The sequence below is a fragment of the Castanea sativa genome, chromosome 1 (genome assembly GCF_040712315.1).
Source record: "Castanea sativa cultivar Marrone di Chiusa Pesio chromosome 1, ASM4071231v1".
Classification (NCBI taxonomy): domain Eukaryota; kingdom Viridiplantae; phylum Streptophyta; class Magnoliopsida; order Fagales; family Fagaceae; genus Castanea; species Castanea sativa.
The window spans coordinates 79,108,578-79,124,987 of NC_134013.1; the positions used below are offsets into that span (position 1 = coordinate 79,108,578).

General features: G+C 37.6%; 1 protein-coding gene across 1 annotated transcript; it reads right to left on the minus strand.

The window, feature by feature from the left end:
* Positions 1–9,182: 9,182 nt before the first annotated feature.
* LOC142635083 (uncharacterized) lies at positions 9,183–14,556 on the minus strand. The gene is made up of 9 exons (XM_075809298.1): positions 14,345–14,556; positions 14,022–14,194; positions 12,850–12,920; positions 12,622–12,744; positions 11,223–11,551; positions 11,086–11,099; positions 10,677–10,999; positions 10,212–10,577; positions 9,183–9,746 (listed from the first exon to the last, which is right to left on the minus strand). Exons 1-9 carry the CDS (start codon positions 14,554–14,556, stop codon positions 9,183–9,185), a joined length of 2,175 nt encoding a protein of 724 aa, XP_075665413.1.
* Between the last annotated feature and the right edge of the window lie 1,854 nt (positions 14,557–16,410).

Consider the following 16,410-nt stretch of genomic DNA (forward strand, 5'->3'; position numbering starts at 1 on the left):
TTCAAAATTAAATAATAAAATAATAGACTAGGACCCCACCACAATTAAAAATAAAAGTGTTATAAGATTTTGTTGTGCCCGTAAAATTTCTGTAAATTTTTGTTGTTGATGTTGTGATTTTCTTTTCTTTATTTTATTTTATTTTTTGTTTAATGGGTTAACGTCTTAACGATTATGTTTGGGGCATAAAATTATTTTTATTGAACCAAAATTCTTGGGATTCTCAAGTCAAAATGTTCATAAAAAAAATTTAGGATTGACAAAACATATTAATTTAAAAGTAATTATATGTAACTCTTTTTTTTACAAGCTATGAACACTGAATTACATATAAAGTGGCCGCTATTCTTAAAAGCCCATATTCAAGACTAGTTGTACCCAAAAAATTAACGTTTGCCTCTTGCGTGTAAGAAAGACTATGAAAAATGGAGCTTGTTAAATAATTGTTGGAGTAGAATGGCTTATTAGTGTATATATGATAAATGAGAAAATTATGTATGAAGTGATATTTTTGTATAGATTATTTTATGGGTAAATATGGGTGTTTCTTTGGTGGAGCTTTGAGCTCGACCACTTGTGCAAAGTTTGTATGAGTTACACGAAGATTCTTTCAATCAGGTTGTTGTATCTTGGAGGGCTCATACCAATTTGGAGAATTTGCCAACCACAAAAAGATTGAATCTCCTTAAAGATTGCAAGATTTCCATGCTTCAATGTGATTGGTTTCGTTATATACACACTTTTGCTTATCTATCTCCAATTGACTTTGTTCTAATTTTAAATTTCATTCAATTTTCATTATATTTAATGTATTAGCACTAATAAATAAATTTCTTGGGACATTCTATTTGTAATAGAATTTTTGAGTAGGAGAGTTCCATTGAAAGACGCTTCTTGTTTACTCTTACCCACCACACAAAATTAACGTAGCTTTCTAACTTTGCATCAATGAGCTTAAGACCAATACATGATTGGGTAATGTTATTTCTTACGTACTCCAATAGAATACTAGACATTGGCAAAACGATGAAATTTCCTAGACTATGTTCTTTGCCATCTTTTGTGATAAGATATGGCAAGTGAGGAATCTAACTCTATTTGAAGACTCAAAAGCAAAATCTAATCAAAATTGCAGCAGAGATAAATAGTACCTTTACTTTAGGCATGTCAAATCATTAAAGACACTAATATAGAATTCATCGTAGTATGGGAAGATCCAACCTTAGTTTGGACAAAGTAAAGATGTTTTTGATTTTGTAATTTGTAAGATTGACAGCGACTATGAAATTTAATTATTAGGTAACCCAACTCACATCCAATTATACCTGATTTGTTTGTTTACTTTTTCTCTTTTTGTAGTTAACTTGTAGTAATTTAACCATTGGCAATCATGAGAAAATCGAAGTTATCAATTCTTTTATTTCAAAATTTTTTTATTGAAATGAAATATTATGATATCAGTTTAATTTCAATATATTATTTTAAGATTGCCATTAAATTTTCATATGACGGGATGATCCCAAATTTGTATCCAAAATGAAAATGAAAATATAAATTCCAAAAAGATAAGCTTATCATGATTTGAACACAAACACACACAATACATATTAAGAAAGCATATATTTTAAGCCACAATGCCTTTTTGCATAACACATTCTAAAATAAAGTAAAACACTTAAATATATGTAACTTGAACTAACTTCATGCCAAGAACACGTGCAACTACTTCAATAAAAACTATAATTTTATTAATGAAAAGAAAATTTGAAACAATACACTAGGAAACATTGTTCTCAATTAAACTAAAAAAAAAAGACCACATTTTCCCACAATCACTAGCCAATGCACTATTAATATCATAATAATCAATGATGAGCTGGTCCGAATTCATAGACATGATCAAATTCTCCTAGGTTTTGGTGCAACCCTAGAAGTACTATGTGCACATTTACTCTTGAGCAATGGAGGGAACAATGGATTGAGTGGGAACATCTTGGGCCAACACTTGTGACTAATAACAGTGATGGATTTACAGCAAGCAGGACTGACCACACTAAATTTTCCCCTAGAAAGAGTTCGTTAAATCTCATTAGTACATCGATTAATGCTTGAAAGTGATGACCAGCATCTTGCAGCGTCTTGTTCCCAATTCCCTTTTGATAGTCCTAGGGAAAGGTAATTTCACTGGCAAATAGAGCTTGCTCACAATGATTTGATCTGCTCCCAGAGGTGAAGGTGCAAATCCTCCTACTCCAAAGCCAGTTAAGCAAATGTTTTTAAGTGTTGAATGAAAAGCTAGGTTGAAAGGGAACAATTTAGGCAAGCAAAGTGATGGCTTTACAACAAGTAGTGCCAAAGAAGCTAACTTTGCCACTAAAAAGTGAATTAATAACATCTATAAGATAGCCCGGTACACCTGAAAAAAATGACCGACATTGTTGTATGTCATGATTCCTAGGTAAAAGCCCAAGGAAAGCGGCCTTGCTCGCAATGAGTACGGAGACTTGTCCATTTCCTTTAGATTGTTGACTACAAGATTTATTAAGCAATAGAGCAAAGATGGGATTATATGGGAACAAATTAGACAAGCAATTTCCCTCAATCTCTGAGATGGCTTTGCAACAACAAGAACCTATAATGTTGAATTGGCCATTGATAAGTGAACCAAAAACTTGAGTTAGACACTTTGGTATGTTTACAAGAGATGATAAACACTGCCCATTTGAACCTGAAAGTCCCCCAACCCCAAGGTTAGGGAACAATCCAATTATTTGTGGCAACAATCTAGATAATTGTGACAATTCGGGTATTTGTGACAATCCAGGTATTTGAGGCAATCGAGGTGTTTGTGGCAACTGAGCTAACCTTGTAGGAATCAACACTACCAAACATGCACATAGCAATATGAGACCAGTCTTTGGTGATTTTTTTGCCATGACACCTTGCAAAGTGGATAAAACTTGTAGTGTGTGTGACTTTTGGTTTATTAGTGGTTTTGGAGGATGCTTAAGGCTGATGGAAGCAAGATGATGGAAATTTATAGTACTTATCAAATGCATATAAACTGAATCTTTTAAGTTTCATTGATGCATTAGTTTTATACTTCAAAATCTGTTCTATTAATACCATCATCAATGCCAAATAACTTCATTAAGACTATGGTAGGTTATACTTCATTGATGTTGGTAATTTTTCCGTTAAGGATGTTCTTGAAAATAATGAATTTAACAACAACAACAATAACAATAATAAACTTGAAGGGGTCTTTGGCATAAACATAAAGGTTTCCTGATAAAGCTTATTTGGTTGTTTTCTACTCTTCCCATTAAAATATACCCCTCAACTTGCCGTGTTCAATATTCACGATTTTGTGTATATATAACTCACAAGAGAATTCTCAAAAAAAAAGAAGAAGAAAAACCCACAGTAGAAATACAAATTAAAAAATAAAAACTTTTTGATAAAATATGTTATAAGTATTTGATTTATTATTATTATTATCTCATCTTTCTGCTGATTTTTCATGGCCATGAAAAATTTGAGCTTAGGTTTTTATCAAACGCGTTTCACATTCACTTCTTATTAATCAAACTATCATACTTTGGCCCATCTGAAGATGGATTTTTGATTTTGTCCCTAAGTCCGCAGGGCTTTTTACATACATTAGCTTATAGTTATAGCAACTTGATAAAGTTGTCGACAAAGAATTCAGTTTTCTTCTTATGTTCTTCATATGTTGAGGAAATGCATTATGTTTTTGTGGTATGAATAAACATGACCATGTTGTACGTACAAACTTGAGTATGTTGTATGGATAAACATGTCCATGTTGAAATTGTTTGGAAGAGTGTGTGGTGTGCAAAGCAGCACCACAATGGCGACAAAAATGGGAAGTCTTAGGACTACTTTTCTATTTCAAAGGAAGTCTAGATGCAGACTTACACTCTGGTCTAAGCAAATTAAATTTTGATTTGATGTGATCAACAAAACCATAATGGCGACACATGGGTACAAACTTATATTTTTCTTATAGCCTAGGATCTATGACTTGTACAGCTGTTATGTTGTAATTAACAAGTAGATTAAGATAGTTTTTTATTATTAGCTTTTCTAGCACTATAACAACTTTCTATTATGGTCTCTTACTTTGTTCTTAGTATATATAAACATGATAGTAATCAATTTGATTAATTAATGAGAATTAGATATTTTCTCTTTGGTTTTTGATAAATCATGTGAGGATATTGACCATGCATGGATTGGTCGTAACCTAAAGCTTATTTTCTCATCATTGTAGTATGTAGGTTACATAGTTAGTTTCGTTTGTTTTAAATGATGAATACAACAAATCAGAATTATGAATACAACATCAAGGATGGTCCACACGCCATTATTATTATTTTTATATTATCAAACTAGCCATTTCTTGGGGTGTGGTAGTGGTAAAGAATATTATGTTACAAATGATGGTGTTATTAATCAAAGTTTTTTTTAAAAAAATATCAAACTAGCTATTTCTATTAGTTTAAGGGTTTTTTTCCCCTACTAAAATGAAAAAGTGATTGAAAAATTGATTAGAAAATGAACATAAAATAAAATAATATTTTTACTGGCATGTGCAAAACAACATTGTTTTATCCACTTTAAAATTACATCGTTTTTTAGTTGAAGTAACACTTAACAGACAACTAAGTCTGCCAAAGGAAACAAATCCAAACGATACTTAACGTTAGGGAACGAATCAAAATTTTGACATTTTATGGGACAAAATTAAATTTATCACCAATTTTAAGGTTGTGATTTACAATTTTGTCATAAAATAATTGAACATTTAGGATTCTATAGCTAATATTTTCAAATAATATATTTTTAGACATATGACATAATAATTGTATAAATATTAAAAATAAAATTTTTATACATATTATAAGGACATGTTTATAGATACAAAATGAACATATTTATAAATATGTTCAATAGTTCATGTTTGTTTTTTATCCATCATCAACTAAATGATGTTTAAGAATGCCTTTGTGATGCAGTATTTAAGAATTCCTTGTTCAATACCAAGCTACCCTTGTTCCCCCTCGGATTGCCCCGTGCCTCATCTAACTTTGTCCCTCGACCTTCCGAGGTTAGGCAGATGTCCTTGGCACCCTCGTCAACTATGGTTGTGCATTCCAAGTATGAATTAAGTGTGTACTTTCCGAGGACAATTCGCCCATGTTTCCCAAGGTTCACCTCCATATGAACTTTGTCAGCCATTTAGATCTGCGTCCCCCCATAATAGCCCCCAAAACTTCACTTCTTCGTTTCCAAACTAGGAAAGAGAGGTTTTGTCAACTAAGGGTTATTGCTTCTAACATGCTTTCAAAGTGTTCACATGTGAGAGCGTCCCTTCAACTTTTTAAAGCACGCTCCTGACACTTCGGAAACCATGACGCCTTGATAAATGCTGCAGATGGCTTGATGTCCCCCACTTTCTACAGTGAGATCAACATCACATGGTCCCTATTCTTCCATTAAAGATGCTGGAAAACTGCCACCCCTTTATCATCCCCTACATATAGGAAGATATGGGATTTTTGTCTCCATTTCTTTCTCTTAAAAACAAAAAATTACTCCCCATTTCAGATAACTCGCCCGAGAAGCCCTCCTTCCCAAATTTTGTAAGTGTTTTTCTTTTTGTTTAAGTTCTTTGTTCCTCCTTTGTATTCTTAGATTTTCCTTCCCTTTTATCTTATCTCTTTCCCAAATGGGTAGATTTTTTTTAACTTAGTTGATACTCCCAAGCACAAAGAAGAGTTTAAAAGATACTATAGGATTTCTAACAACGTATCAATAAAGCACTGTAAACTAGGGGAATGGCATGAGAAAAGACCCACTAAAGCCGTTGCAATTCCGATGATAGCCTTTATTGAGGTAGGGATGAGGATTCTCATGGATAAAGTGACTAGAGATTTTCGAACTCTTTTTAGAATTTGCCCTACTCAGTGCGCCCTAAATATGTTTAGGATTTTAGGTAGTATAGACACGATAAACGATAAGATGGATATAAACCTCACCCACCACAATACAAATTGGGTCTATAGTTGCCAGAAGAATAATGAGGTGGGGTATTACCTAAAAACTGGGGATCCTGCCATTAGATTAATTTCTTGCCTCCTCGAGACAAACAAAGGCATGGACGAGGATTTTTTCATCGTTTCAGGGGAATGGCATGACGGACTTTACTGCCCGACCATAGATGGCATTCCAGGTGGGATGGTTTAGGGACGTCCTTTAAAACCATGTGTTAATTAGGACAAAACATAAATACCCTATCTGTATTTTTCCACATTGACCCTTTGTTTTGCTTTTGCTTGATCAAGTGATTAATAACTTTCTTTTGTTTTAAGACAAAAAAGCTACTGGCAAGAGACAAAATTTGGTGAACTTCAATTTGATGAACCAAGTCTTAAGATCCGAGATCTTCTAGCACCGAGATGGCCAACTTTGGGCATTTCACGTCATCCCTGGTTTTAAACCAATCTCCAACCGCTTCCAAGTGTTTAAGCACGTGATCAAAGCCAGGGACGAATGTCTTGCACTAGTCGACGTGGCTGTTGAGGGTTTTATTCAGAAACCTCCCCTACTGGTACTCAACTCGTGGAACTCCCTACTCTACAAGAAACCCACCCCGTGGTCGAAGAAGTTGCTTCCTTAGATGACGAGGCTGAAACACAGTCCAAGGAAGTTGAGAAGGAGTCCAAGGAAGAAAGCACTGAAAGCCTAGTCTGAGATGAACACTTTGAAGTTTTCTACCACTAGGACGAATTTGAGGACGTAGCTTTTACATCAATACAAGCTATAGTCATAATTAGTGAAGATCAAGGGGCAACTGAAATTCCAGAGGCAATGGTGATGGAGAAGAAGTTGCCTGACTTGCTCTCCTTGTTGGAGTCTCGTGCTGGGGATGCTACCCTTGAGGTTGTTGTGGTACCAAGGCCCCCTACACCGATCCCTCCCCCTCCAACTCAAACTGAACATGCTGACAAGAAATGAAAGAGGGATAGTAAGGGCAGTATGGGTTTTACCGAGGACAGGGAGATCCAATAGGAGACCCCTCTTGAACAATCTAAGGCCACCAAAGTGACTAGAACTCAACAAAGAAGGGGGGGGGGGGAGACCTTAGAGATGAACCTGGAGCGCCGCACACTCGTTCCTAACTAGAACCTCCTTTTGTATTAGATGCAGCCTCCCTTCCCACAGATTCCTCAATTTGCAACTTTGAAAATGGAAGGGTAGGCTATGTAGCCAACTCGGTCGAGCAAGCTCTTCTACTTTCTTAGGACATGGTCGAGCTTCATAACTTAAATAAACACGAAATGTTCCTATCCCTAAAGAGGGACTTAGCACTGGTACACTTTTGTATTATGTTATTATTCTTTCTTTTTTTTAACTCTCATTTCCTCTATGCTTGCAAATTTTCAGGCCACTCAAGCAGCACATGTCGTAGAGGAATGGGTTGACCAGGTTCTTTATGAAAAGAAAGAAGAGGAGTCCAAGTGCTATGCTGCTTAAAAGGCTCAGGCCCAAACGGACAAAAAGTTGAAGGATACTCTCCTCAAGCTATCTGAGTGTGACAAAGTTTGGAAAAGTGCTGAGGCCTCAACTGGGAGCACAGAGAGGCAGGCTCGAGAAAAATTGTGTCGAGGTAGAAAGTCAGCTTACCATTGCTCGGACTAAGATCGTCGACTTGAACAAGGAACTAGAGAAAAAAGCTAAAGAGATGACTAAGGTGGAACAGGCAGCCTATGACCTGGGGCAAAAAGAAAAGGCGACATGCCTAAAGTCCCAGATCCCCACCGTGTGCTGAGACTTCTGTCTTCAAACTTGGACAGAAGCTCTAAATGCTGCTAGCATTGATCCTACCTCAGAGCTAAGGGACCCTGAAAGGGTATTCTATCCCTTGGCCATCAGGGTGAAGGTAGTTGCTTTTTCTCTCCCCAACACTTTTGTCTCGACTGCTCCTACTTAGGTCGGGACCGACCTCCCAAACCTGGTGTAAAGACTACTACAACCTCCACCACTACAAAGGAGACTCCTTCCTTGGGCAAGGTTCCCTCAATCGGCGAAGCAGATACTTCAATGCCACAACCTTCTGTTAAGGTGCAGACCAACAAGGAAGTAGGGAAAGAGACGGCACCTGAGGACTAGCAAGCAAAAAAGATTTAAGACTTGGGGTGTTATTTTGCCTTCTTTTTTTTTGTTTTTTGTTTTTTGTTGTGGCCTTTTGTACAATGGTCTTACTATTCTTCTCAAAGAAGCTTGTTAATCTTTGAATGAATGAAGAAGGTTTCTACTTAATTTTTGCCACATATAGTTTTCCCTACTCCCTACTCTGTTATAATAATTCTTTTATCCCCGTTCTAATATATATTGTGAACTACCTAACCTTTTTAACTTTGTTGCACACACTTGTTTATTTTCAACCCACTTAGTTTATCTAAAGAATTATCCTTCCATAGCCATAAACATCAAACTCTCTTACACTTAATGTTTTATTCATAAAACCTAAAAATGAGTACCTCCACAATGGGTTGCTTGAGATGCTTGGCCTAATCTAAATTTCACCAAAAATTTCACCAAGTACTATTCCAGACCAAGTAAGAGGTCCGAGGAGTTTAACCTAACCAAGGTCCTACATGATAAGTTAGATGCTATTTTACCCAAGGCAGATTATCCCAGTAATCCAAGGAATCTAACCTGGCCGAAGTTTTGTTTAACTTTCGATGATAAGTTAGGTGTTAATTTACCCAAGGTAGGTGATTTGAGGAATCAAACCTGGTTGAGATTCTGTTTAACCCTCTAAGGTAATAGACGTTAATTTACCCAAGGCATGTAATATGAGTAATCGAACCTGATCAAGGTTCTATTTAACCCTTAATGATAAGTTAGGTGTTAATTTACCCAAAACAGATGATCTGAGGAATCGAACCTAACTGAGGTTCTGTTTAATCCTTAATGATAAGTTAGGTGTTAATTTACCCAAGGCAGGTGATCCAAGAAATCTAACCTAACCAAGGTTCTCTTTAACCCTTAATGATAAGTTAAGTAAACTTTTAGTCAAAACGACAATAATAGAGCTGATTAATACATCTGATTACAGATAAACAACTAATTGTTTACAAAACTTCAAACTAGAAATAATACTTTCGTAAATTATTCACATTCCATGTTCGAGGAATTACAATCTCATCTAAATCTTCCAACCGATAAGCCCCTGTTCCGATTATGGAGGTCACCTGATTAGGCCATTCCCAATTAGGACCTAGCTTTTCCCAAGAGGGATTCTTCATACTTCCGACCACCCTTCGTAAAACGTGATCTCCTGGAATGAACACCCTGACCTTTATCCCTTTCTCAAATCCTTTCTTAAGTTTTTGTTGGTATGGCGCTAATCTAACCACAGCTACCTCCCTTTGTTCCTCGGCTAAGTCGAGGTCAAGGGACATGAGTCGTTCATTGCTGCCACCGAGGAGTTGGTTGGACCTTAAAGTTGGAAAACCTGTTTCTTTAGGGATAACTGCTTCAGATCCGTACGACAAGGAAAAAGGGATCTCGCTCGTAGATCTTCTAGGAGTCGTGCGATATGTCCACAAAACATGGGGCAGCTCATCCACCCATTTTCCCTTCGCGTCTTCCAAACTTTTTTTCAATGCATCCATAATAACTTTGTTTGTAGCCTCTGCTTGTCCATTACTCTGGGGATATGATGGAGTTGAATATTTGTTCTTTATCCCTAAGTCACAATAGTACCTCCGAAAGGCCTTGCTATCGAATTGAAGTCCATTATTCGAGATAAGAGTGTTTAGAACCCCAAACCTTATCACAATATTTCGCTATACAAATCTTTTCACATCTTGATCTGGATGTTTGCCAATGGTTCAGTTTCTACCCATTTGATGAAATAATTAGTAGTAACAAGGAGATACTTCAATTCCCTGTTGCCTTACGGAAAGGCCCGATGATATCCAACCCCCACTATGCAAAAGGCCAAGGGATGCTCAACGGATTCAGTACTCCCCCCGGTTGGTGGATGTTAGGAGCATATCTCTGACATTAATCACATTTCTTAACATACTCTTGGGAGGACTTCTACATGCTCGACCATCAATAACTTTGTGTTAAAGCTCTATGGGCAAGTGACCCACCCCCTGTATGATTACCACAAATCCCTTATGCAACTCTTCTAGCAGTGTCTCCATTACTTCAGGATGAATACACAACAGGTATGGTCTCGAATATGAGCGTTTGTATAATTTTTTATCCTCGAATAACCAAAACCTCGATGCCTTCCTACAAATTCTCTCTGCCTTGGTTTTTTCCTCAGGTAAAATTCCACTTTTAAGGAATGCAATCAGTGGATCCATCCAACTAGGGCCTACTCGCGTGAAGTTAACTCCTATCGAAACCGATATATCGTAAGCTGGTAACGCATAGTCCTCCACGAGTATAATCCTGGGAAGATTCTCCCTACTAATGGTAGCTAGAGTTGCAAGCGAATCAACATGAGAATTTTTACTTCGAGGGACCTATTCAAGCGTAAAAGAATGAAAGCCCCTTGACAATCGTTTAACTTGATTCAAGTACCAAAGCATCCTCGGGTCTTTTGCTTCAAAATCACCCTGAACCTGTCCAGCTATGAGTCTTGAATCATAATATGCCCTAATAATCCTACCTCCGAGTTTTTGCATAGTGATCAACCTTGCCAGTAAAGCCTCGAAATCTGCCTCGTTGTTTGTTGTTGAAAAGTCGAGTCTCAGAGATTTTTCTAAAGTAATTCCATCTAGTGAGATCATCATAATTCCTATCCCTGACCCCTTCTGGTTAGCTGCGCCATCCATAAATAGCTGCCATGCCTGCTGAACTACCACTGAACCCACTCTCACCACTTTCTTGGGCTTTCTCACCTCCTCTGAGCCATCCAGTTCTTCAGTAAATCCTACTACTAAATCTGCCAGAATTTGACCTTTCACAGCCGTTCAGGGCAAATACTTAATGTTAAATGCACCGAGCAAGTTCCCCGTTTTGCTACTCTACCTATATAATCCGATCTTTAGAGCAATGCTTGTAAGGGCAACTGAGTCAGGACGATCACGGTGTGGGCTTGGAAGTAGTAGGGCAGCTTCTTGGTGGCATGGATGATAGCAAGAATTGCCTTCTCCAGTTGTAGATACCTGACCTCGGCCTCTTGGAGGGATTTGCTAACATAGTACACTGGTTTCTGAATTCCTTCATCCACCCATATCAAGATCAAACTCACTGCATGCTGGGCAATAGCCACACAAGCATACAAAACTTCTTCTTTCTCTGGCCTGGACAAGACTAGTAGATAAGCCAGATATGCTTTCAGCTCCTCAAAAGCCTCATCACATTCCTCGGACCACGAAAAATCCTTCCATTTATGCAACAACTGAAATAATGGTCTACACCGTTTAGCAAACCTTGATATAAACTTGTTCAAAGCTGTTGTCATCCCAGTAAGACGTTGAACTTCCTTCGGATTCTGAGGGGGATGTAAATTATGAATAGCCTTAATCTGATTGGGATTGACCTTAATCCCTCAATGGGTGATCATGTAGTCTAAAAACTTTCCAAACCCTATACCAAAAAAACACTTAGAAGCATTTAAGCATAACTTATGCTTTCTCAGGATTGCAAAAATTTCACTAAGGTCTGATAGATGCTCGAACTTTTTTTTTTTTTTTTACTTTTTACTACCATGTCATTGATGTATGCCTCCACTTTCTTTCCCAATTGGTTCTCAAACATTCTAGTCACCATCCTTTGATATGTGGACCCAGCATTCTTTAGTCCGAATGCATTACTCTATAATGGTAATTTCTTGTCGGAGTGAGAAAGGTTGTTTTCTTTTGGTCTAGCAACGCTAACGAGATTTGGTGGTAGCCTTGAAAAGCATCTAGGAAACTCATCCTAGGATGTCCATACGTTGCATCAACTAACTGATCTATTCTCAAGATAGGAAATAGATCCTTTGGACAGGCTTTAATAAGATCTGTAAAATCCACGCACACTTTTCATTTTCCCGATTTCTTCCTTACCCCCACGGTATTAGCCAACCACTCAAGGTAGAAGACCTCTTTGATTACTCCAGCCTACTTAAACTTATGAACCTCGTCCTTCACAGCCTTATCATGTTCTTTAGATGAACACCAAGGTGGTTGTTTGTTTGGGGTGGCCTTGGGGTTAACATTTAAATGGTGGCAGATAAACTTGGGATCAACCTCAGGTGCTTCGTATGCACTCCACGCAAAAACATCTAAATTATCCTTCAGAAAATCTACCAGCTACTTTCTATCCTTTACTGGGAGTTGATTCCCAACTTGAAAGTATTTATCTCTACCCTCTCCAATGATGACCCTTTCTAATTCCTCACATGATACTGGAATATCCGAGGAGGCAGGTGACCTCAGACTGTGATAGCTACAATGTTGGCGCCACTTTCGAAGAGCCAATTTTAGTAACACTGTGACCAATCGCCACTACCATACATTGTCTAGCCACTGATTGGCATCCTACTAGCTTGGCCACCCCTTCGTTGGTAGGAAATTTTACCTTAACATGCAACGTGGATGAGACCACCCCCATAGCATGTAGCCACGACCTAGCCAAGATGGCGGTGTATGGCGAAAAAGCATCCACCACTATGAAATCCACGCTCACCACCTTATCCCCAGTCTGCACAGGCAATCAGATCATCCCCTTCGGAATAGTAGTGTTTCCATTGAACCCAATCAACGGAGCATCATACTAATCCAAATTTTCAAGTTTGAGTCCTAGAACTTTAAATAGGTCTGGGTACATAATCTCTGCCCCACTGCCTTGATTAACCATTACCCTCTTGACATCAAACCCTGCAATTCGCAAGGTTACCACCAGGGCATCATTATGTCGCTGAATCATTCCTAACTCATCTTCCTCGGAAAATCCTATGATTGGCTACTTTGAAACGTTGGACTTCTTACATGGTGCTTGTTCTTTAAATCCTTCCATTTGTGGTGACACCAACATTACCCCACTAACTGGCTGAGGTTCTCTTCTTGGGGTCGCAAAAATAACATTTATTGTTCAAAAGGATGATCGAGGGGCTCTACTTCTCTGTGATCCTTCCGCAAGCCGACCTTCTGACTATCTGGCTGTTGCAAAAATTGCTTCAACTTACCAGCCTTTATCAATTGATATAGGAAGGCTTGTAAAGTTCTATAGTCCTCAGTCGTATGACCTCGGTCCTAGTGATACTGACAATGCAAATTCTGGTTTCTTTTAGTGGGCTCTCCTCCCATCTTATTTGGCCATTTAAAGTAGGGCTCATGCCTAATTTTCTCTAACACTTGATATATTGGCTCTTTGAACACCGAGTTTACTGCTTTTGGACCAACGACATTATGGGATGTTTGATTATAAAACTCCGTCCTCGGTCGGGAAGGTATGAACCGGCCTATCAAACTATCCCTTCAGTTAGTGGTAAAAGCCTTAGCTTTACCCTTGCTAGAGCTTTGGTTGTCCTCGACCCTTTTATGTTCCTCAATACGATCCATCAATTGATGCATACTCCGAGGCGGTTTCATGGTAAGTGACTTCCACAAGTCGGAGTGTGTAGGAAGGCCTACTTTGAAGGTTCGTACTACAACGTCCTCAAAATCTCTATCAATTTCATTGTAAATCTCCCAGTATCTATCATAATAATTCTTCAGGGTCTCCTTTTCTCCCAAAGACATCGAGAGTAAAGAGTCTAGAGGTCTAGGGACTCGGCTACAGGTTACAAATCTTGCCCCCAAAGACCCTTGTTAGCTCTTCAAAGGAATGTATCAATCCTTTCTCAAGACTGTCAAACCACCTCATAGCCACCGGACCAAGGCTCGAAAGGAAGACCTTGCACATTAAGGCTTTATTCTTAGAGTGAATGGCCATTCTTTGGTTAAAATGGCTCAAGTGTTGGATAGGATTGGTCTTACCATTATAGATAGTGAAAGTAGGCTGATTGAAGCGACAAAGGAGCTTGGCTTGCTTAATACGCTGAGAAAATGAGGAGCGAGATATTTGAAGGAGAACCTTTCGCATAACATCTTGCCTCTGGCCTCTCCTTGGTGGAGTTCTGGATTTCTTACAATAATATTTTCGTCCAGAACTGTGACGAGATGATGACATGAATGATTCACTAGGCAGAGTTCTGCTTCTAGGTCGGTAACTTCTGTCACTTCTAGTACTTGAGTATTGGTCTGGAGAAGGAGTCCTACTTTCCCTTATTTAAGTTCGGCGACGAAGACATCGATGTAACCGCTCTACTTTCTTCTTTAAGTTATGCACTTCTTCATCACGCAAATGATGACTAGCTTCATGCTGTCCAGTATGCTCAGAATGAACGGAGGGTGCTCCCTCGCTATGAGTGTAAGCCACATGACGATCCCTCCTTCTCTCCAAATTAACGAAAGGATCTCTGTGCTGAGAGCCAATGGACTCCAGTGATCCACTATGCTTAGAACTAGCCATAATAGTGAGATTTCCAAGGGTACCTCAGGAGACTTCCTCACAAACGGCGCCAATTGTGGCAGGCAAAAAGTGAGATGGAGAATTTGGCTTGATTTTTGATCCTGTTACTATTTACTCACACAATTAATTTATAGAGATGAGATGCAGGGTCAAATATTGAGTACCCATTATAAGACAAAAGGTGACAGTTTGATCAAAACTACTAGTGTAGTGATTAATATTCAATAGGAAATTGAATAGAAATGGCTAAGTGTTCGTCCTTGGGTTTAGTCCGAACATGATGTTACAGATGGATGACTTCTCTTTCTTTTTCTCTCTCCAAATTTTTACCTCCCCCTTGATCCAAGTGCTTCTTGGCTTTATATAATTTAGCAAAGATGCATTTGGATCTTACACTTGGAAGCTAACAATCAAACTATCTTGATACTTGTCCCATCAAGATCTTGCTAGAAGGTTTTTACACTAGGGTATTAGCTGTGAGAACACTGTTCAGGGTTATTTCCCCATTAATGCGACCAGCTAAGTGGTTGCAGTGCATTAAATGCGGAGGGGATGGCCACTTGGTCCTTCCTTTTTCTTCTCTTCCTTGTTCAATACCAAGTTACCCTTGTTCCCCCTCGGATTGCCTTATGCCCCCTTTGACTCTGTCCCTCGACCTTCCGAGGTTAGACAGATGTCCTCGGCACCCTCATCAACTATGGTTGTGTAGCGTAAGCATGAATTAAGTGTGTACTTTCCGAGGACAATTCCCCTATGTTTCTTGAGGTTCACCTCCATATGAACTTTGTCAGCCATTTGGATCCTCGTCCCCCCACAATATATATATATATATATATATATATATATATATAACCAAAGCTTTTAACTCTTGGTTGACCTCTCCACAATTTTACACATTAACATTACTTAAATAAATATTATAATTAATATTGTCTAACCAATATTTTAAAAAAAGTAGAATCCAGTAAAATAAAATAAAAAAGAAAACCTGATTCTCTTTCTCCCCAAAAACAAATTCGACTTTCATTAAAAAAAAAAAAATCAACTCTAACAAATGTAGACACTGGCATCACCTTCTTTTGCTATCACTCCCTTTCTGCCATCTTCGTCTTCTTTAATTATCTCTTTCATGTTTCAAACGCAGCTACCCATTCTCTCTAAATCTCTATTATGCCCAAATCTCTCTCCACACAAAAACCCTAAACCTAACGCGTTCTCTAATCATCTATAGGCCTCCTCCTCTTTTTATTTATTTTTTGCTGGAAGAAAAATTCTACAAAAGAATTACAAAAATTGGAAGGAAGGATCCATGGAATAAAGGAACAAAGGAACAACCAAAAAGGGACTGTTTTTATATTCAACTTTTATTTTATAATTATTCCTGAATTTTAGTCAATTAAACAAAGAACAATCATTATTCTTGAAATTTAGAAAAACACTGTTGCGTGAAATTTAGTCAATTGTTTATGCAATTGTTAAACAAAAACTTATATTCGTTCCTTTATCAATTGTTAGGTTTATATTTTTTAGGTTTTGTCTTTGGTTTTGTCTTATAAAGAACAAACATTATTTTTGTTTTTTGAATTTAGTCCATTTTTGTTTTGTTAACTAAAATTGTGGTTTAAAAGATTTTTTTTTTACATATATATTAGCATTCATACTATCTGAATAAAGTGTTTAAAAATTTTCAAAATTGTTCCATATTTATTGGTGAGATTTTGTATTGCTCTCTTTATATAAATAGTAAATACAACAGTGTTGCTGCTGTTTAGGATCCAATTCACATACTTTGATTTTTTTATTAGTGATTTTGCAATTGAAGTACACTGTTTACAAATCTTTTTTATTGGTTTT